Source organism: Mirounga angustirostris, unplaced genomic scaffold (genome assembly GCF_029215605.1).
Source record: "Mirounga angustirostris isolate CCGP_5_RB_7025 unplaced genomic scaffold, mMirAng1.0.hap1 SCAF_2, whole genome shotgun sequence".
Lineage (NCBI taxonomy): Eukaryota > Metazoa > Chordata > Mammalia > Carnivora > Phocidae > Mirounga > Mirounga angustirostris.
Window position 1 is genome coordinate 117909021 of NW_026991710.1, and position 22419 is coordinate 117931439.

The 22419-nt window shown below is 42.8% G+C and overlaps 1 protein-coding gene across 3 annotated transcripts in view; it reads right to left on the reverse strand.

Annotated features, from left to right (window-relative positions):
• Positions 1–22419, reverse strand: part of TBC1D9 (TBC1 domain family member 9) — a 120439-nt gene that overhangs the window by 37963 nt on the left and 60057 nt on the right. For all 3 annotated transcript variants that reach the window (XR_010409573.1, XM_045880406.3, XM_064585087.1), the window contains 7 exons: positions 19474–19592; positions 12416–12644; positions 11733–11994; positions 9773–9980; positions 3398–3604; positions 2332–2502; positions 1378–1528 (listed from right to left, as the gene is read on the reverse strand). Coding sequence is in view for 2 of the 3 variants with exons in the window: in XM_045880406.3 (XP_045736362.1) it covers positions 1378–1528; positions 2332–2502; positions 3398–3604; positions 9773–9980; positions 11733–11994; positions 12416–12644; positions 19474–19592 (1347 nt within the window). In the remaining variant the exon portion in view is untranslated. The remainder of the gene's footprint in view (positions 1–1377; positions 1529–2331; positions 2503–3397; positions 3605–9772; positions 9981–11732; positions 11995–12415; positions 12645–19473; positions 19593–22419) is intronic.

Genomic DNA, 22419 nt, shown 5'->3' on the forward strand with positions numbered 1-22419 from the left:
GGCTATAAGTAACTTCTAATTTGAATGAGGATGAAAATGGAATTTTTCATTTACTACAACAGTGACCTGAATCAGTTTGTCCAGGTGCCTAGTTCAACAAACACAAGGAAGACAGAAGACGGACAGTAAGGCTCTTCTTGGGCTGAATTTGTAATCAAAGATCATTGGATTCAAATTTGGATTGCTAAATTAGGAGCTAAGGCTGGTCTACTTAAGGAAAATAAGCCACGTAAATGAGGATAGAACAAGCTAGTTTTACATGAAACAGATAAAGCCAAGTATTTTTCAGGATTCTATCCCCCAACTGCTGAGATGTTAATACATCTCATTATGGGCAATTAGCATTTATATCTACTTTTAGAAAGAGCTAGGAGATTGTTTGTTTGTTTGGTTTTTTTTAAATGCTTTCCTATAGGTGCGGCAACTATTCTTTTAATTTTAATGTCACTTTTAAAATAAAAGGTTTTGATAACAGCACTTGGACCATTTTTGGTTCAAATAAAAATATTCAAGTAAGCTTATCTAAAATGATTACATTTCAAGCCTCTAACCAAGTAAAGCAACTGATTTATAAAGACCGGTAACACCAAAAAAATGCCCTGGATGTTCACGACAGAACAGACCCCTGGGAAACACTGGACGCTTTAGGCGGGGAGGAAGGCGTGATTGGGCCTCGCCTGAAGAACCTCTGGTCTCCAGCAGGACTCAAAAGTGTGACCCCGCTGGGCTCTGTTGGGGCACGAGCCTGGCTGTGGACCAGCGAAGGTGGGCACATCTTTCCCACAGGTCCTTGACACACCCCCTTCTGCCCTTCCTGGCGTCTCCAGCTTGGAGTGTGTGATCGAGGCCTTCAGTTCTAGTGCACATTCTGGCCTCTCCTTCACATCTCCAAGCGATAACCAGGAAATTCAGGAGGTGGCAGAAACCAGGGACGAGGCTTTCTCATTCCTCTCTCTCCCTGCCTCAATGACAGTTCTCAGCATGTGCCGCACTTCAGCATTCTCAATGAGATGTATTCTCATCGTGTGTTCTCATCAATGGACACAGCCAGGAAGAGGGGGAAAAAAAAAAAGCCCTCCCAAATCACAAAGAATTATACTCTTTCCCTTAGGTTCTCTTTTCTCCAAAGTAGCGTTCGTGAGGGGATGGAAGAGGTTATGCGGACTTGGGGGGTGATGGTTTCAATATTTGGACAGTTGTATGTGTTCTGTGTTTTCACTGAGGAACTTCAACACTCCGGGGAGGAAAGGCGATTTAGTGCTGAGCTGGAGGGCTGTGTATTTTGAAAGAGCCCAGACACATGATGGAAGGCGGAAGGGGAGCGCTGAGGTCCTGCATAGTCCGGGGCCAGGACCCCCGGCCCAAGCCCGGCCATACCTGACAGCAGCAGCCAGAGCTCCCCCCGCATGCTCTCCGGGATGCCCTTCAACACCAGCTCTCGTGTTTTCTCTGTGCGGTACATGCAGATCCCTTGCCCATACTCAGCAAAGTGAATCTTCCAAGCTTGCTCCTTCAAAAACTCTTTGGCCTGAAAGGGATAATGAAACATTACTGCATCCCAAAGTACTTTGAGGATGGAAAGGAGAAGTTGGATGGAAAGTCAGACTACCTCCCCTAGTGAACAGAGTGGTTATGTTCTGAACAAAACTCTTCGGAACAAGAAGTCAGATTTTCTGGAGTGCTTTCCTCATTTGACACCTGAACCTAATTTGAAGGCTGTGGTTCTGCTTTGAAGCTTTCTGGACCAGAATCAGAATTCCACTTACCTGAAATGGGTCAGCAGAATGCAAATTATATTTATGGCTTTATGTCCACACCTCCAAGTGAAAGCGACTTGATGTTTTTTAAATGTGGGCTGAGAAATTATGTACTTACTTGTTGGCTGACTTAAACTTAACAGTTAAAAACAAGACAAAAAAAATGTCACCCGTACTCTGTATAACACTCATCTCCTGTGAAGAAGCCATTCTAAAATCTTTTTTTTTTTTTAGATTTTATTTATTTGACAGAGAGAGACACAGTGAGAGCAGGAACACAAGCAGGGGGAATGGGAGAGGGAGAAGCAGGCTCCCCGTGGAGCAGGGAGTCTGATGCGGGGCTTGATCCCAGGACCCTGGGATCATGACCTGAGCCGAAGGCAGACGCCTAATGACTGAGCCACCCAGGCGCCCCCATTCTAAAATCTAATGAGAGATTTAGATAAAAATCTGCTTTGCTTATAGGAAAATATTTACTTACATAGATATTTATGAGTTTACTTTGATTAAAAACTATTTTTAAATGTTATTGTTCTAATACAGAAAATTTCAAGCAAGAGCAGGAGACACCCACCAATTTCGGGTTGAATTCCTCCGGAGACCGCCGCCGATACATGGTCATCAGGGTCTGTGTGGCTGTGGGAACGCTGTTGCCATTCAGGTTAAATTGGCGCTCTCCATCGGCATCGGAGCTCGTGCTTCTCTGGGGGCTGGAGGAGACGAGGCTGCTGGGCCGAGAATATACCTGCCGACGCACAGAGGAACAGATGTTGAAAGAGTGTGAGCCGCAGAATCTACTTCTTCAGTGTCCTCTGTATAGACACCAACAATACATCATGGTTCCCAACACGTTTCTTGCTATGTGAAAACACAGGAGGAAGGCAGCAAGCCAGCGCTTCGGCGGAGATTAGACAGGTGCGTGGGTCACAGACTATGAAGCTTCAATGCTCAAAACAGGTTTCCTTTTATTTTTGATGCATTTTTGCAACAAACTGGTCGGCGGTTAGTTTCCGGTTAGCACGCATGCAAAGCATGACATGGCTGAATCAACTGCTTATGGGACTGCCTCCTTATGCCCGCTCTAGCTTCTGATGCCCACATGAGCTTGGACCAGGTGGACAGGGGCAGGCATGTTCCTTGTGAGGTCACCATCTTTATATTTCAGCTGCCAGTAATTATTCTGTCACTTGAGCTGGTCACCTATTTTCCTGGGCTCTAATTTCCCTGGATGTTGGCCCAGGGCCTAATTCAAAAGGGGCACAGTACGTATTTTATCATAATAAGGTCATCATCATGACGTTGCATCTCAGATTCGAGACTTTATTTAGTGACCTCTGTACATTGCCAACAATGTCGCTATATGGACCAGAGTCCCTTGTTGAGTAAACAGGACCAATTACTTAATAATTTCTTCAACTATGAAATAGGGTTAGACAGATGATCTACAGGGCTCTGTCCAGCTCTGCAATCCCAAAGCCAACTCCATGAGATTTAAATGAGATGAGATATTGCTCTGGGCATCAGGGTAGGTGCCTTATCTTAGCAGAGCTTGAGGATCAAACAAAATGGACAAGGAGGGGACCACTCTCAGGCAGAGTACTAGGACGAATGCAAACACCCGCAGGGGGATTCCCACAGACCTCATCATCTGAACTGTTACAGCTGCCTGCAAACTCCTTGTCCGAGTATATCTTGGAGGTTGTCTGTTGCAGGAAATCGGAGATCCTCTGCACCAGAAAGTCTCTATCTTTCAAATTGGCAAATAGGAAGGTCATCCTGTTCCTGGTGCTGATGGATAAAGGACTGGGGAGTACGCTGGAGCTGTCTGCCTTTTCCACAATTGTCACCTGAAAGAAACACAAAACAAAGAACATTACTTTCCAGGGATCACCCAACAGCAGCCTCCGAGCAGCACCAAACAAGGAGCGCAACACTTTTACATTGTGTAGGAACACCCATATCTTACTGAGGCAAGAATGAGATTCTCTGACTCTGTTCCGATAAAAGAGCTAACAACTCAAACTGGAGCTCATATCAGAAGGTGAAATGACAGTGCTGGTCTTTCTTTTTTTTTTTTTAAAGATTTTATTTATTTATTTGACAGAGAGAGACACAGCGAGAGAGGGAACACAAGCAGGGGGAGTGGGAGAGGGAGAAGCAGGCTCCCGGCAGAGCAGGGAGCCCAATGTGGGACTTGATCCCAGGACCCTGGGATCATGACCTGAGCCGAAGGCAGATGCTTAACGACTGAGCCACCCAGGCGCCGGTGCGGGTCTTTCTAAATCAGCAGTTCTACACTGGGAGTAATTTTGCTCCCCCGGAGACATCCAGCAACATCTAGAGGCGTTTCCGGTTGTCACGAGCGGAGGGTACCAGTGGCATCTAGCAGGTGGAAGCCAGGGATGCCGCTCACCAGCGTGCAATGCACAAGACAGCTGATCCCCGACAAAGTCTGGCCCACGATATCAACAGGGCCAAGGTTTAGAAAACTCGTTGTGAAGAAACTCCCTGATTTTCATTAAAATTCCACAAGTCCTAAAGGAAAGGACTCCTCGTTGCTGCATCATCCCTAAGAGACAGAAACAACCTGTGATACTTGTGCCTTTTTACCAAGCTTAAGGTTGGGATGGTTTTCAAAACCTCACCCATCTTTCAAACATCTCCTTCGAATTCCAGGGCTTTGCAACCCTCTCCTTTTACCACCTGAACGTTTTAAAGGCTCAGTTCCGAACAGACATGATGTAAACAGCTTAATGGCAGCCCCATCTGCACTGGAGGACCGTGTGCGCAGGTGTGCACGTGTGTGTGGTGAAGTAAATCTACCACATCAGGTAGGTAGACGAGCAGGAAAGGACATTTGTTTTAGCTCTGAACTGAAGACATATTTGGGGCTTTATAATAGGATTTTCATCAACTGGAAACTAGGATAAAGGCATAAAAATATTTTTCTTTAGCACAGTAGGAAAACAAAAACTCTCAAGGCAAGCCCTAGATAAATGGTTTACTTGCAGCAGCTCTGACTATATCCTTAAAGTTCGGTTTCTCTTCTCTTCATTTCCACCTGTAAGCAGTCTGGACGGGTTCAACTTTAACCTCTTCATCAACATTTTCATACGAAATACATTGTCTCCAAAGCAGAATTTTTTTTTTTAATAATTTTCCATTTCTTTTTTTTTTTTTTTAAGATTTTATTTATTTATTTGAGACAGAGAGAATGAGAGACAGAGAGCATGAGAGGGGGGAGGGTCAGAGGGAGAAGCAGACTCCCTGCTGAGCAGGGAGCCTGATGTGGGACTCGATCCCGGGACTCCAGGATCATGACCTGAGCCGAAGGCAGTCGCTTAACCAACTGAGCCACCCAGGCGCCCTCCAAAGCAGAATTTTAAAACCTTTTTCCCCTTCAAGGCTATGGAACCTGACTAGGAGATGCCTGAAAAGCTGAATGGCCCCAAATCCAAAATGCGGACAACTGGGATCCAAAGAGGGAAAACTGCAGGACCTGACTTCTGCTCTCATATTTTATCAGCACATATAGTTAGATATATATTTCTATATATATTTTTTAATTTTTTTTAAAAAGATTTTATTTATTTATTTGAGAGAGAGAGTGAGTGTGTGGGAGGCAGAGGGAGAGTCTTAGGGAGACTGCGCTGAGCTCAGAGCCTGACATGGGGCTTGATCCCACGACCCCAAAACCATGACCTGAGCCGAAACCAAGAGTTGGACACTTAACCGACTGAGCCACCCATGTGCCCCTATATATATACTTTTAAAGGAATCCCCTGAGGTACTTGGAGTTGTACATAAAAGTTTTAAAAAAAAAAAAAAAAAAAAGGTTTTTTTCCTAATGCAAAAAAAGCTGGAGAAATGGGAAAAAAAATTCTTTATCATCAAAAGGATTTTCCCATGGCATTTAAAACATGCTAAATGATACCTATGTTTAAAAGACCTATAAAAACTCCTTCTCTCAAAACAATTTTTTTCTGATTCTTTTGGTCACCAGATGTCTCAGACCAAATGCCAAATGCCAAGGGAACTAAAGGTTCAAGCTCCACACCTAAAACCCATATAGCCATGTGGATCTTGATGAGGTCAAAGTGGAAAGTCCTTTAGCTAGATCATTAATACAGAAACAACCAGAAAGCTCCCATATAAAACATATGAATGCTCCCATGCACCACAAAATATTTTTTGCTGACAAATTATTTCTGGTAGAATCCGATCCCATAAGCTTTGAGATACAGACAAAGGGTAACAGCAACATTTGAGTATTCTAGTTTAATGAGACACATTTCATTACCAACTTGGGTTATAAAAATAGACTGGAATTTAATCAAAACTTGATGTTTAATATGTAATATCTGCTAGGTAATTTATGATTAAAAAAAGAGAGAGAGACTTTATCTGTAATCTCTATCTAATGAGGAACCTGATGGGTTCACTTTATCTCCCTGCTTTGCTGCCTCAGGAATTTTTTCAAAATCTGTAGTAACATGATTCTGTGTCTATTTGATCTACCTTAAGTCTATCTGTGGTATATATGTTAACAATCTCCAGTCAGTATTTTAGCTGATTTATAAAAAATGAAATGAAACAATTCCTAGTTTATATAATCCTAAAGTGGCCATTTCAATTAGGATGTAATGTTCCCATGGAGACTGCTGCTCATCAATCAGCTTAAGTCAGTTCTGAAAGGTACGCAGTTCATGGATGGACCCCTCTCTACTCAGAAAGACCCCCTGTAAGGCGAGGGAAGGGAGGGTGGTGGCCCACTGCTTTTCTGTCGTTAAGGTAATGTAAAGGTTGTAAAAATTACAGAGTCCTTTGCTTCTTCCATTCGTTGGGATTCGGGATCTATCATTCATATAGCTTGGAGATTCATCAGGTTAAAGGAAGGGCACTGCTGCCTTCTTTATAAAGTTGCATCCACCGGGGCGCCTGGGTGGCTCAGTCGGTTAAGCATCTGCCTTTGGCTCAGGTCATGGTCCCAGGGTCCTGGGATCGAGCCCCACATCAGGCTCCCTGCTCCGCGGGAAGCCTGCTTCTCCCTCTCCCACTCTCCCTGCTGTGTTCCCTCTCTGGCTGTGTCTCTCTCTGTCAAATAAATAAATAAAATCTTAAAAAAAAAAATTTCATCCACCAACATAACATGCTTTATTTCTCGATGCTACTACCTCAACTATTGTTCCTCCTCTGACTTACCCTGGAATATGACTGAATGATTGCCGCTCTACCAGCCGTTAGGAAAAGCCAGCAAGCCAATGACGGGCTGAGAACATCAATCCCCGTTCTCTCAGTTGCCCTGAACTCCCACTATTGTACCGTATACTGCACTGAAAGGTGAGGAGAGGCAGCGGGATGTGGTGAACAGGGGAGCAGACATCTTGACCCCTCCCCACTCCTTATCTCCATTTGGATAAACAGAGTGATGATTTGCTCAGATTCACCAATGCACATCCTTAATCCTGGAATGGGTTGCCCTAGCTGTTGCAGGTAACTTGCTTTTGGGTCATACTTGATGAAGAAATTTAGAAATGAAGAAAATTAAGTTTAGTAATAGTCTATGGCAAAGAAGGTACATTTGCTGGAAAAAGTTATGAAATCCATTCCAGAGCCAAATGTAAGTGATTGTCGAATTATCGAATTATCCACCTCAGAATTCAACCCCACCACATATCACCTCAAACGGTGTTGTAACACCAGTTTGCTCATATTAAAATAGGACCAGATTTGTCAATTGCCTAACATTTTGCATTCTTTTTGATCCACCCACTCAGCTTCTAGGAATTTATAATTCATACTTTAAGGAAAATTATACATATAATTGGAAGAAAACTAAAAACAATGCAAGGGTCCAACCACAGGTAACTGAATAAATTTTATAGATCCAGTTAATGGAATAATATGCAGTCATTAAAAATGATACTATCAAAGAGCATTTAATGATATGGGGGAAGTTTAATATACACTCAGTGTTGAAGGAAGTAAGCAAAAAATAAAAATTCCCTATGTTTTATATCTAAGTAATATAAATGACATAAACACAGTGAAGTATAGAAAAAACCTAGAAAGCTGTACAGCAGAATAACGGGGGCTATCTTTGACTGGTGGGACTAAGGATGAATTTTTTTTTTTAAGATTTTATTTATTTATAAAATGACAGAGAGAGAGACAGCGAGAAAGGCACCCCTAAATGTTTTCTTTTTATTTGTCTGTACATTCACAAATTCTCTGTGATAATGGTGAATTATTCTTAAAACAACAGAAAAATAGGGGCGCCTGGGTGGCTCAGTCGTTAAGCGTCTGCCTTCAGCTCAGGTTATGATCCCAGGGTCCTGGGATCAAGCCCCACATCAGGCTCCCTGCCCAGCAGGAAGCCTGCTTCTCCCTCTCCCACTCCCCCTGCTTGTGCTCCCTCTCTCGCTGTGTCTCTCTCTGTCAAATAAATAAATAAAATCTTAAAAAAAATCTGCTCATATAAATGATCTCTTTAAAAAAGAAAAGAAGGCAGAGGGATACTTGAATCCTTTACTCTAGGGAATAACAAAGAGTCAATCTTAATTACATAACCGAAGTTTCTAGCCACCTTAACTTCTAGAAAAGGACCAGGGCAGGTTGAAAGTGGTCACCGGGACTAGAACCGAAACCATAAGACTTCTAGCCCCCAGGAGCCTAACCTGGAGTTCCTCCTCAACTCTGAACCTCAAGGCAAGGTCTCCACACAAGTACCAGAACCACCTAGCACTGTGGAGACAGGACAGAAGCCACCTCCTCCCCAAAAACAGTAAGAATGTGTAGAGGGTAGGAATGCACAATGTCTTCATTTTGCACGAGAAATCAGCCTGGGACTCTATTAAAATACAGATTCCAAAACTTGCAGAGATTCAAAAAATGTGGGGCAGGCTCAAGAATCTGCTCTGTGGCCAGCAGTATGGTGGTTCTATTGCTGGTAACCGGCAGACCAGATCTAATATTTGGCCTTCCAATTCACAATCCAGACTGTTTCCTTGGGACCAAGCTGCTCTCAGGCTGTGAGCAGGTGTAATAACTACATTTTCTAGTTTCTGTATTTGAGGCTTGGACATCCCGGGCCTTGCTGACCCTGGCAGGGCCACCCTCCCAGAGTTAGCCAACTCCAAGAGATAATAAAGGACTCACCTGGGAGCAGGCCATTCCTATGCAAACCAAGCATGCAGAACCCGCCACAGGGCCCTCACCTCCTTAATCCAACTCCACACTCAGGGTCAATTATCCTTGTTCTAGTCACCCGGGGGGGGGGGGGGGGGTCAGATACCAGATAGCTAGGGACAGCCCCTATGCCCCAGAGCCTGCTGAAATTATTCCAACTAGCCCATCCAAAACCTGCTTCCCCTGCCTCGCCTGTTTCTTCACAAAGAAATCACAATAAAGGCTCCTGCCCCCATTTCCTGACTCCCTGTGCCTATGAACCAATCGTGGTGCTTCCCCAATGTGCCCCCATGGCCTCTCCCAAAAGCATGGTGAGTACAACAAGCTCTCCTTCCAGTGGCAGCCACTTCCTGATGTGTTGGCCTCACCACACCTGAATAATAGTAAAATCTCCATTTTAAAATTCTAAGCTGGAGGCGCCTGGGTGGCTCAGTCAGTTAAGCGTCTGCCTTCAGCTCAGGTCGTGATCCCGGGGTCCTGCGATCGAGTCCCACATCGGGCTCCCTGCTCAGCAGAGAGTCTGCTTCTCCCTCTCCTCCTGCCCTTCCCCACTGCTCATGCTCCCTCTCACACTCTCTCAAAGAAATAAATAAAATCTTTAAAAAAAACCCCAAAACTCTAGGCTGCCTTTTCTAGGAAGAAAAGCTCTTTCAGGTCACCGAGAGCAATAACAACACACAAAAGGGGGTGGCCGGGGACACCAAAGAATTATGAACATTCACCGATGGTTAAACACCAACGAAATGCTGGTAAAAAACATCTGTGGTTCACATATAAAAGTATTACAAAGGAAACTCTTAGAATATCCATTTTCACCTGACACCTACCTCACGGAGTGGGATGATGAGGCTACACAGGTTCTCCCCCTTGCTGGTAAAGCAGATGTAATTCGTGGACACAAACATCTGCCCCAAAATGTGCATTTTGTTGAATGGAGTCCAGAGAGTGCAGTCTGTGTGGCCGTCTAGTTTTTCATCTTTGGGCAGCCGGAAAAGTGCACGGTATCTCTCACTCTTTGCCCTGGCGTCGAGATCGCTGGAAGGCGATAACAGCGTCACCTCACGCAAGAGCAACGTTTCAAGAGCGTCTAAAGGATGCAGCAGGGGAGGTCCCCCGGCCCATCTCTCTGCGCCTCCATCCTGTCAGACTCATCCCCACCTTCTTGGCTTTCTGTTGGAGCTAACTCCAACCTATGACCCAGAAGCACAATATAATTATTTTAATATATTTAGGTCCCTTGGGCAGTCATTTTACAATCAGTATCTGTAAATGTTAAAGAATCTTAGGAAAACTAGGCCTGGATGGGAAACCCGCTCTTTTTCTAAAGGAATACAATAATTTCTAAAGAGATTATTACATTCACACTTCTCCAGAGCCACTTTGGAGGCCTTATCTCTTAAGAAAGATCTGATGAAAATGCAAACAAGCCTCATGAATCTGGCCATCACTGTCTGCCCTAAAAAGACAACAAAATTGCCTGAAACCCAGGAACAATCCACCTCTTGGACAACGAGAGTTTCCAACCTCAGCTCGGTTTTTGTTTTGTTTTGTTTTTTGTCCTTTTTCCTGTTTATCAAGTCAGTTGCTCAAACCTCTCCCCTCAAGCTCCTATGCCACCTCAGCCCCCGGGGTGGTTGAGTTTCTAGGAGCTCCCCCCCACCCATACCCTCCCTTTTACCTCCAACTTTCTTCCATTCTCACCCACTCTTACTTCCTTTCCATTTCAGAGGGAGAGGTATCAGCACACGCAAGCAACTTTTTCCATGCCCTATGAGATGTCATTTCTAAAATGACTGGTTTCCTTATAGCTTTAGCTCCGTGCTCCCTCCTTCTCTGCATCTCCCGTCACCACAAACCCTTCCCCTTCTATCCGATATTCAAATCTTCTACATTCTAAGAGCAATCCCTCCTTCTTTACTACTGAATTTCTTGAAAGAGCAGTCTACACTTGCCTATATCCCGTTCCTTGCCTTTCATTTGTGATTCAGTGCACCGCAGTAACACCATTCACTTTCAACCGCTCTACTGAAACACGCCTCAAATCCCCAGACATCTTAATTGCAGTGATCTCTTGTCAGGTTCCAAGTACCAGCTATATGCCAGGGATTTCCAATTCCATGTATGTTACCGGACCGATCTTCAATGTGATGCTCTGCAGACAACTCAACTCAACATGATCAAAACTGAGCTGGCACATCCCTTGGACATGCTCTCCCTCTCTCACTCCCCATCTCAGTTCCGGACAATTCCATGCATACATTCACACTTGAGAGCCTCACCTTTTTCCTCGCCGTCTCTCTAGCTCCAGTCCCACATCCAGACTTCCAGGCTTTTCTGCAGCCTCTCCTCATCACATCACTCACCACTTTCCAGACATTGATGGACTTAATCCCCTCTGCGCTTTTCCCTTGTGATTCCCGCATCATGTTATTCCCTCTGCCTGAAATATCCATCCTACTGAATCTGTATGGGTAACTTCTACTACCTCTTGAGAGTCCACTCCAAGCAGCATCCCCTGAGGGCCTTTCCCACCACCCTGCCCCATTTCCCCATAGCACCCGCCCATAGGCACCCCACCCCTAGGACCAGAAGAGTTCCCAGCACTTGGTGTCAGAGCTGGCCATGTCACTCACTGACCTTTGAGTGCTTCAGTCTTTTTCAGTTCTGCATCTATACCCAGAAAAGCGTTCAGAACCCTTGAAGAGGTTCAGAAAAAGTTACACTTCATAAATGAATGTAAGGGTTTCTTGTTTCTAAAGTGTGTAAGACTCTGTCTCTGTCACCTACCGTTTTAGAGCCGACACTTTTTTAGGAGACTTCTTTTTCAGTTTGGGCAAGGATCTGTCCTGTTCAAATCCCTCATTGTCTAAGAGTTGCCTCATGGCTATGTTAGCGAGCTGCTCCATTAACTTGAAGGTCTCATTGATGTTGAGAAATACAGAGAAGAAATGTTCACTGGACCTCGTGCTCACTTTGATCACATCAGGCAGAAGCAGCGTGGCGTTCTTCTCAAGCTGTGTGATGTCCACCCACCGGATCACCAGCTTGGCTGAGCACAGGGAACAAGCTGGTGAGCACCTGGCTCCTTAAAATCCCCAAAGGATCCTTCAGTCTCACAACCCAGCCCCCAGTTTCGCTGAACTCCTTGGAGTTTGCATGCCCCATATTTATTACTGTTTTGTTTGTTTCAGAGACAAATTCAGACCCCGTAAATTCTGAAGTCATCATTATTATGGATTGAAGTCCATGTCAACGACATTTATGATAGCTTTGGAGAACTTTTATTACTTAATAACCTTTTTTTTTTTAATAATGAAAATAATTGCCTTCACTTGTTCGGTAGTTAAAACAGAGTGTAGACCAAGTCATCACTACAGATCTATTTTTGGCATTTTGATGTGGTTTATGAGTTTGGGGCAAACTCTCAACAGACTTTCCCAAGCTTCCCTCTGAAATTCTAGACAACTCACCTTCCCTTCCCATAAGGAAAGAATAAAAGCAAAGGTGGTTAATACTGAGGTACATCCAACCCTGACGGGGGACCCTCCCCTTCCAGTAGCTGCAAGAGTAATAGTTGACGAGCTTCTCTTCCTCGGGCATCCCGAACAGCCTGTGGAATTTCACAATGGCTTCCTTAAACTTCTCTGTGTCATCATCTTCCTTCACATCATTGATCTTGTTATACTCTGCAATGATGCCCTACAGCAAGGAGAAAACGAGGCACACGATGAATATTAATAAGACTAGGGCTGTTTGGGGGCATCTGGGTGGCTCAGGCGTTAAGCGTCTGCCTTCAGCTCAGGTCATGATCCCAAGGTCCTGGGATTGAGCCCCACATTGGGCTCCCTGCTCCATGGGAAGCCTGCTTCTCCCTCTCCCACTCCCCCTGCTTATGTTCCTTCTCTTGCTGTGTCTCTCTCTGTCAAATAAATAAATAAAATCTTTAAAAAAAAAAAAGACTAGGGCTGCTTTTTTCTGCATGCTGTAAATGCTGGAAAGGAAAAAACCAATTTCTAATGCTAGAATTTTTTTTTAATTGATACATTATTTTTCAAGGGCAGCGCCCCAATTCTAAGCCTGTTACTGAGGAGCACTTGTGTACTAAAAGATCTTCAAATAACAATATTGATTTGATTATCTGTTTATTGGTGCTAATCATTTTAAGAAGTTCATTTAGAATGAAGCCCATGGTTTTATTCCACAAATGAGGAGATATAACGATTTCGCAAATTCTACTGCTTTTCTTAGCTCATCATGATAAAGTCACCCCAAAGGTCAGTTTCTGCTTTTCTCAAGATTATTACTTCATTAAGAGAACAGAGATGGCTGGCTTTCATGGAAACCAGAGGAGATCCATTTGGAACCGAGGCTAATCCAGGGATGAGCAGGCTTTGGTAGAGTGCTGCACTAGGGAACTTCAGACAACCACGAGGTTGCATGACAGCACTGGACCTCTGGGTAGGGAGAAGTAGCCAGTTCAGAAGAAGGATGGAAAAACCTTTCCCAGTTGGCAAATACACCTACAGCTTATGTGACATTTCAAAATTATCAATGCCTTTAGAGTGGGATCAAATACATATATATATACATATACATATACATACATATATATATATATACATATACATACATATATATATATATATATATATATATATGAAATGAATGAATAAATATAACTGACCGAGTGGGAAACCACTAGTAAGTAGTAGCAGTTGGGTTTCTAGGCAACCCCAATGGCCAATCAACTTAGTGTAAGCCTGGAGACCCTCACGTGGGCTAATACCTTTCCCCTGGACCACTTAGCAGGGCTCTGACCTAAAGTCAGAGTAAGGAGAATACTAGAAGGGAGTGATGTATAACAAAGCAAATGATACCCATGTTTTGAGTGGAAAAACATTCAAACGGCATTATTCCAGATCTACTAAATAGCATGCTTCTAGAATGCTCATCCAAGTTTAAAAAACAAGATATTTCTTTTTTTTATTATTTATTTATTTATTTATTTATTTATTTATTTATTTATTTGACAGAGAGACCGCGAGAGAGGGAACACAAGCAAGGGGAGTGGGAGGCTGAGCAGGGAGCCTGATGCGGGGCTCGATCCCAGGACCCCGGGATCATGACTTGAGCCGAAGGCAGACGCTTAACGACTGAGACACCCAGGCACCCAAAAACAAGATATTTCTAATATGAGAGAATTTATGAGGATACGGAACTAAGAAACAACACTCTGGAACACTCCAGGGCCTAGTACATAACATCAACAGACCAGGCCTTGCCAACTAATTTCAACAGTAAAGTCCCCATAGGGTTCAACTCCCAACTTCCCCACCTTTAAGGGAGAGGGTCCAGAAATGCAGAACTTTTCCTTAGTTTGCTTGTAATTTCTTAGCCAGGTGGATAATGGAACAAAGGGATGGCACGTCTCCTTCTTTTATGTTCTACAGGTTCTACATGACATAAAATGGGTTATCCTGGTTCCAGACAACAGCTTCACCTAACTGAAAAATTACTACAATCCAAATATTTGGGATGCCTAATATAAATTTAAACACACAAACGACATTGACACAGAATTCACAAAAAGGAAAACTAACTTAGCTAACATGAAAAAATGTTTAACCTCATAATCAAAGATAGAAAATTAAAACAGTATGATCCCATCTTTTACCTATTAAGCTTGGAAAACGATTTAAACCAACCAGAATACTGAAAAGTGGTATAATTGCACAGGGATTCTAATATGCTGACAATCTCTACTAAGTTCCATGAAAAATATGTAAACTAACTCAGTAATCAACATTTTGTAATTTGTAATCTATCCCAAAGGAATGAAACAAAAACTATAGGAGACCTTATATGAACAAGTGTTCACTGTATTGTATTACTCTTTGTGCCTGTCCGCGTTGGTCTAGAAGCTAAGGGACTTCTAGAAAGAGAGGAATGGTGAGGTCAATAGTGGAATTTATTCCATTATTAAAATAACTAAAAATTATATAACAATACCAGTCAAGGAAACAAAGACGTGATACAAAATTATATGCACAGTAAGACTACTATTATGATAAAATGCACTCCAGAAATCTAGAAAGAAATACACAAAATGTGATCTATGGGTTTGGATTATGGTTGCCTCTGTAGTTAATGATTACATTTATAATTTATAGAAGTTAATTAAATCTCAAAACAAATAAATTTGTTGGTTCCCTTCATTATTGGACAACTGGGAATGCTTAAAGCATTCATTTGCACATGAATGACATTCTTTCACACATAATTGCATTAATAGCAATTCCTTCCTCATAATTGGTTTCAGGGGAATTAAATGTGACATTTTTGGTATAATGGAAACAGTGAGAAGAATGGCTATTTGACATAATTGTCCTTGTTTTATTTTCTGGGTTTTTTTGTATGCTTGTTTTTGTTTTCCTCCTGGCTATTGTCACTTCTAAGCAATTTGTATCTATTGCCCAAAGACGGCACCATCTGAGGGAGGACTAGCAAAACCTAACTGGGGACGTCAGTAATGGCTCCTGCATGGGGACGAGGCCTCACGCCTATCCCCGCACCAGTCAGCTGCCCCCTGCAATACGGTCAAATGACTGTCAAATGAGGAACCTCACACTCTCTCTGTTTACATTACTTCCCAGAAATTCAGCCATTACTTCCCAGAAATTCAGACACGTGACTCAGAAATGAAATGAAGAAGTTATAAAATCAGATGGGTTTTATCAATAAAACAACTCTCAGTTATTTGAGAACACTTTTTTTGTTTGGAAGCTCTTCCCAACTTCAAACTGACCCTGCCCAACATCTTCCCTGCTCCCATTTTTACCCTCTTCACTACCTGTCTAGTTTCTTTAATTATGACCATGGAGTAAAACCTGAAATCAGCCATCCTGAAGCAGTGAAAAATATCCATCTTGAGGGGCAAAGGGTGGGAGAAAGGAAGAGGCTGATATATGTGCTTTTGTGCTGCTCAGCCCTCCCTAATTTTATGTGGTCCAGTTAAAATTCAGTTCTCTCCCTCAAAAATATCAGACCCTAAAAACCAATGATATTCCACTTCTTTTTCTGATTATAAAACTACTACTTGTTCCTGTAAAAGTTTAGTGAAAGAGAAGAAATTGGCCATTCTGTGTAATTTTAATGAGAAGTGAACTATCAGATCACTTCCTAGAATTCTTCCTTAACCTGGGGGTAAAGAAAGGCTTTCTAACGATGGCTAAAAATTTGGAAAGAATTCGTAATTTTGACTAAGTAAAACATTTAAATGTTCCATGGCAAAAACTATCATGAGCAAAGTCAAAAGACAAATGACAAACTTAGGGAAAATATCTATGATATATATTACCGATAAAAGGCTAATGGCCTTTATATAAAAGAACTTTTAAGAATCAAAGAAAAATAAGACCAAAAGTCCCATAGAAAAATAAGTGAAAGACATGAGCAGAGAATCTAGAGAGATATAAAAATGCCCATTAAACATTTAAAAAGATGTTCAACTTCACTCATAAGTGAGATAAATGCAAATTAAAACACTAAAATATTTTCCCATCAGATTGGCAAAAACTCAAAAGCTTGATAATCTGCTTTCTTGGTGAAGTTGTGGGAAAACAGGCATTCCCATACACGCCAGTGGGAATGTAAGCTGGTACAACTCCTGTGTGTGTGTTGGCGGGCCGGGGGGGGATTTGGCAATATGAAGTAAAATGACACATGCATTTACCCCTTGACTTGGCAGTACCACTTCTACCAGTTTATCTTAAAGATAGATCCCCACAATACAAACACACACACACACGTAGCCATGTATATTATTATAGGAATTATAATTGTATGTACAATTATAATTGTATATTATATGTTTGTGTGCATGTGTGTATGTGTGTGTATATATATTTATAATTGCAAAATATTGGAAACTACTTAAATGTCCAAGGGTAGAAGAGGGCTGATTTCTCTACAGTACATACACACATAATATGCACCTATTAAAAAGAATCAGGCACTAAATGCAATGTGGGATCCTGGATTGGATCATGGAATAAAAAAAGACATGAAGTGGAAAAACTGGTAAAATCCAAATAAAGTCTATAGTTAACAATATATTTTTTTTCTAAAGATTTATTTATTGGAGCGCCTGGGTGGCTGTTGGTTAAGTGTCTGTCATGATCCCAGGGTCCTGGGTTTGAGCCCCGCATCAGGCTCCTTGCTCGGCAGGAAGCTTGCTTCTCCCCTTACCTGCTGCTCCCCCTGCTTGTGCTCTCTCTTTCTCTCTGACAAATAAAGAAAATCTTAAAAAAAAAAAAAAAAGATTATCTATTTGAGAGAGAGTGAGTACGTGTGCAAGAAAGGGTGAGCAGGGGGAGGGTCAGAGGGAGAGGGAGACAATCTCAAGCAGACTCCACACTGAGTGTGGAGCTTGATGCGGGCTTGATCTCATGACCCATGAGATCATGACCTGAGCCAAAACCAAGCATTAGATGTTTAACTGACTGAGCCACCAGGGTGGCCCTGTAGTTAACAATATTGCATTAATGTTCATTTCTTAGTTTTGATAAATATACTATGGTTACAGAAGATATTAGTATTAATGGGAGCTGAGTGATATGGTCTATGGGAATTCTCTTTCCTATCTTTTATAGTTCTTCTGTAAATCTAAAAATTAATATTTCAAAAAAAAAACCAAACTACTAAAATGTTTTTTAAAAAATGAACACAACATGTGGATACTCTCTATGAACTGATATGAAGTATTACCCAAGAGTTATTGAGTGAAAAGAGCAAATGCAGAGGAGCATAAGTACATGAAGACTGAGGTATAAGAATTAGAGAAAAATAAGAAAAATACACATATCTGCCTCTTTTTACAAAAAGAAACACAAGAAGGATAGACCAGATAACAAGGAAGTTGGTTAACTACAAAAAGTTGGGGAGAACAGGGTAGCAAGGATGTAGAAGGGAGTAACACTTTGGGAAATTTAAACTTTTGGAAGCATGTTATTATTTTCTGCATGTAAAAAATAAAATTAAACTAACAATGCAGCAAAGAAGAAAGGGCCTGAAACAAAGCGAACTGAAACAAAGGGCTGATTCCAGGGCTGGGACAGAGAAATTACAAGATGAGTCTGGGACATGGGGACACCTGGGTGGCTCAGTGGGTTAAGCGTCTGCCTTCAGCTCAGGTCATGATCCCAGGGTCCTGGGATTGAGCCCCGCATCCGGCTCTCTGCTCAGCGGAGAATCTGCTTCTCCTTCTCCCTCTGCCTGCCACTCTGCCAACTTGTGCCCTCTCTTATCTTTCTGTCAAATAAATAAATAAAATATTTTTTAAAAAAAGAAAGAAAGAAAATCTCAAATTGTTTATTATTGGAAAAGGCAAAATTAGTCAGTCTACAGTGGAGAACCTGGGTAGGTAACACCTTGCTGGGTCTATCACCCATGAGGGGAGATATCATGTGCCTCCAGAAATGATACTCTTAAAAGGATGTAAGATTACTTATGAAGTGCTCCACCTGGGCATGCATAATCAGAATCAAATCCTAGGAAACATCGGACAAAACCCAAGACGAAAAAATGTCCCGTTAAAAAAAACAGAACCGCATACTTAAAAACATGATGTCATCGGGGCGTCTGGGTGGCTCAGTCATTAATCATCTGCCTTTGGCTCAGGTCATGATCCCAGGGTCCTGGGATCGAGCCCCGCATCAGGCTCCCTGCTCCACGGGAAGCCTGCTTCTCCCTCTCCCACTCCCCCTGCTTGTGTTCCCTCTCTCACTCTCTTTGTCTCTCTCTCTCTGTCAAAAAATAAATAAAATCTTTAAAAAAAACCAACAACAAACATGAATGTCATAAAAGACAAAGAAAGGCTATAGAAACGTTCTAGATTGAAGGAGACAAGAGATGAAAACCAATTCAAATGCTTCCCAGACTGGATCCTGCGCTGGACTGAAAGGGAAAAAACACCAGACAAGACTGGAATATGTGCCAAATATTAAAGTATAATGTTAATGTTAAATTTACTGAAGGTGATAACTGCAGTGTTATTATTTAACAGAATATTCTTAGAAATACACACTGAAGTATATGGGGGGAAATTCCACTCAAATAGAAAGTAAATGAGCACTCAAATGATAATGTAAATGGGGTAAAATGTTAACAATAAGAGAATATGCAAAAGGTCGACTACAGGCTCTTGTTTTTTCAACTTTTCTGTAAGTTTGAAATTGTTTCCAATTAAAAGTTAAAGCAAGGGCGCCTGGGTGGCTCAGTCGTTGAGTGTCTGCCTTCGGCTCAGGTCATGATCCACAGGGTCCTGGGATCGAGCCCCACATCGGGCTCCCTGCTCAGCGGGAAGCCTGCTTCTCCCTCTCCCACTCCCCCTGCTTGTGTTCCCTCTCTCGTTGTGTCTCTCTCTGTCAAATAACTAAATAAAACCTTTAAAGTAAATAAATAAATAAATAAATAAATAAATAAATAAATAAATAAAAGTTAAAGCAACACAAAGCAAACGACCCACTACCTGTATTTTTCCTCTCACGAATGTGGTGACATCATTCTCGTTTTCAAAGATGGAGAGTGTCTGCAGTAGATTCTGCTCAAGCCATTCCCAGTGTTCGGTGATTTCTTTTCTGGAACCGCCTGTATGAACAGTAAGATGATAAAAAAAATAATAAAATTTTGGGAATTTAAAAGATACTTAAACAGGTTCACTTCATCAGTGTCACTAAAGGAGACCACTGTCCCAACAGCTCTGCCTTTATTTTATTTATTTATTTTTTTTTAAAGATTTTATTTATTTATTTGACAGAGAAAGACACAGCGAGAGAGGGAACACAAACGGGGAGTGGGAGAGAGAGAAGCAGACTCCCCGCCGAGCAGGGAGCCCGATGCGGGACTCGATCCCGGGACTCCAGGATCATGACCTGAGCCGAAGGCAGTCGCTTAACCAACTGAGCCACCCAGGCGCCCCAACAGCTCTGCCTTTAAATGTTTTCTTCCCTTCAGATGAAACACAGAAGACACCTAAAGATAGGGAAACCTGAGAGTAAGCACTGATCAGGTGGGTTCAGAAACTCTCCTAACACTGTCTCCAGTAGAAGTTAGCAACATTTCTCCCACTCAGGTCTCTGGATTGGGACTTGAGCACAACCCTCTGCTTCTCTCCCTCCTAGAACCTGCACTGCACAGGGTAACCTAGATCTTGTTAGGATACTAGGTTACAGTTGTTAAGTTGCAATGATTTGAGAGCTTTCAGATGCCCCTGGAGGTTTGATGTAACCACCTCCTATAATGGGCAAAAATGATCCTCACTCACTTCAATTATGAATGAGATGTGAAAGGGGATGATCGCTGGAGAAGAGCTGCCTGGCTCTCGCAAGCACAGCTGCCTTGAAATGTAATGGGATGAGGTCATCCTCACAGCCTCCGAGCAAGTCACTGCACTTGGGTCAGGGGTGAGAAGCATTAAGTCACCTCGCCTGGCAAGCTCCACACTGAAACCACCCCAGCCTTGTAGCATATGTACCCGGCACTGCTCTCCGCTCACAACTGCAGGGTGTCACACGGAGGCGTGCCATCAGGATGTGGTTGTAAAGATACTGGGCTAAATTCCTTCCCCTTCCCCTTTTATTCTTGCTCTGGCATTGTTAATGATCTTGCAGATAACCATGTTTTATAAATCATTCATATACATATAGACAAATCGTATGCACTACTCATTCCAGAATTAAGGAATAATTTTCTGATTCCACTGGTTCAACCTCCAGGTATCTCCTCAGATTTCCAAGCTTTCTTTTCCTTGATTTCTTAACAGTGTCTTTTCTTCTCTTGGTCCTCTGTCACCAGCAATTCAAGGTAAGTCAGAATCTCACTCTGACTCCTGACAAAGAAGGGCGGGAGACACGAGTGTGTCTACAATTATACTCAGAACTGTAAGAGCGGGGCGCCTGGGTGGCTCAGGCGTTGTTAAGCATCTGCCTTTGGCTCAGGTCATGGTCCAGGGTCCTGGGATGGAGCCCCAGATCGGGCTCCCTGCTCAGCGGGAAGCCTGCTTCTCCCTCTCCCACTTCCCCTGCTTGTGTTCCCTCTCTCGCTGTGTCTGTCAAATAAAGAAATAAAATCTTAAAAAAAAAAAGAACTGTAAGAGCAGAACTAAAATCTCCTTGAGGTGAGGTAGGCTTGAGGGGTTTCAGAACCACTGTTTAAGGAAAGGAAAAACAAAACCAAACCCAAGTTCGTTTTCTTTTATTTTAAGACTAAACACCAAAACCGCCTACACGGAATACCGATGGAGAGGCTGAAAAGCAGATTTGTTAGTGGGGAGGCAGCCCTGCGAAAACACGAAAGAACAGATTGCAGCTCTTTTGGGGCATTACCCATGGCCTACTTATTTGGGTAAAGGCAACTACGATGTCACGGAGAGAGCTAGAACTCAGGACACCTGGGTCCCCCTCCCTCTGCCACTAGCCAGTTGGGTGGCTTTAGACAATTTGTTTAATCTGTAAAATGGAGATGAATGAAACATACACACACACACAAACACACACAACAAACCCTTACCCATCTCAGAGCAACGCTATAAAAATCCCAAGGAATCATGTCCTCAGAGATAATTTGGAAAAGAGGAAATATTTTTCAGATGCAAAGAACAATGTCCATTTGAAATATTTAGGAGAATGAGTCATTTTGGAGTTTACCAGAGGGCTTTAAAATATTATACACTTTAAATTTTTAAATAGTTACTGGAAAAAAATTTTTTTAAAAAGATTTTATTTATTTGAGAGAGAGCAAGCAAGTGTGAGTGGGGGTGGGGCAGAGGGTGAGGAAGAAGCAGACTCCTTGCGGAGCAGGGAGCCTGACTCAGGGCTCGATCCCAGGACCCCAAGATCATGACCTGAGCCGAAGGCAGACGCTTAACCGACTGAGCCACCCACGCGCCCCAGTTGCTGGAAAAATTTCTAAAGTATACAACGCCCTTCCTTGTCTGTAAACAGGTCCCTACTATCACCAGCTGTGACTGGCTGTGATAGATAGAGCCCTGTTAATGCCTGCCATGAGCCCTCCACCCCGGCCACCCGTGCTTGCTGGCCTCTCAGATGTGTGCACCTCAGGACAAAGGCACCCCTGGAGACCCACGGGCCTGCTGAGCTTCTGCAGACCTGCCGGGCACAATTCTCAGCGTCTGTCTGATCTTGTCTTCTGCCCCTGCCTATGTTGATTGCAGATGTGCCTTCCAGAGGCTGGTTTTCACACGGTCAGGCTACTGGCTGCTATCTCACCATGCTCTGCCCTTGACCAGGTAGTCACTCGAGGTACTGGACTTTGAGTTCCTGTTACATTGGCTCTGGAATCCAACCTCAGCTCAACCTCACTAATCCTCAATTATCCTGAATAGAAAAGTCCACCAGCTACAAGACCTAGGATAGAACAGGTGTGCTTTCAGCTTTGCACATGTTGCCTTCAAAGT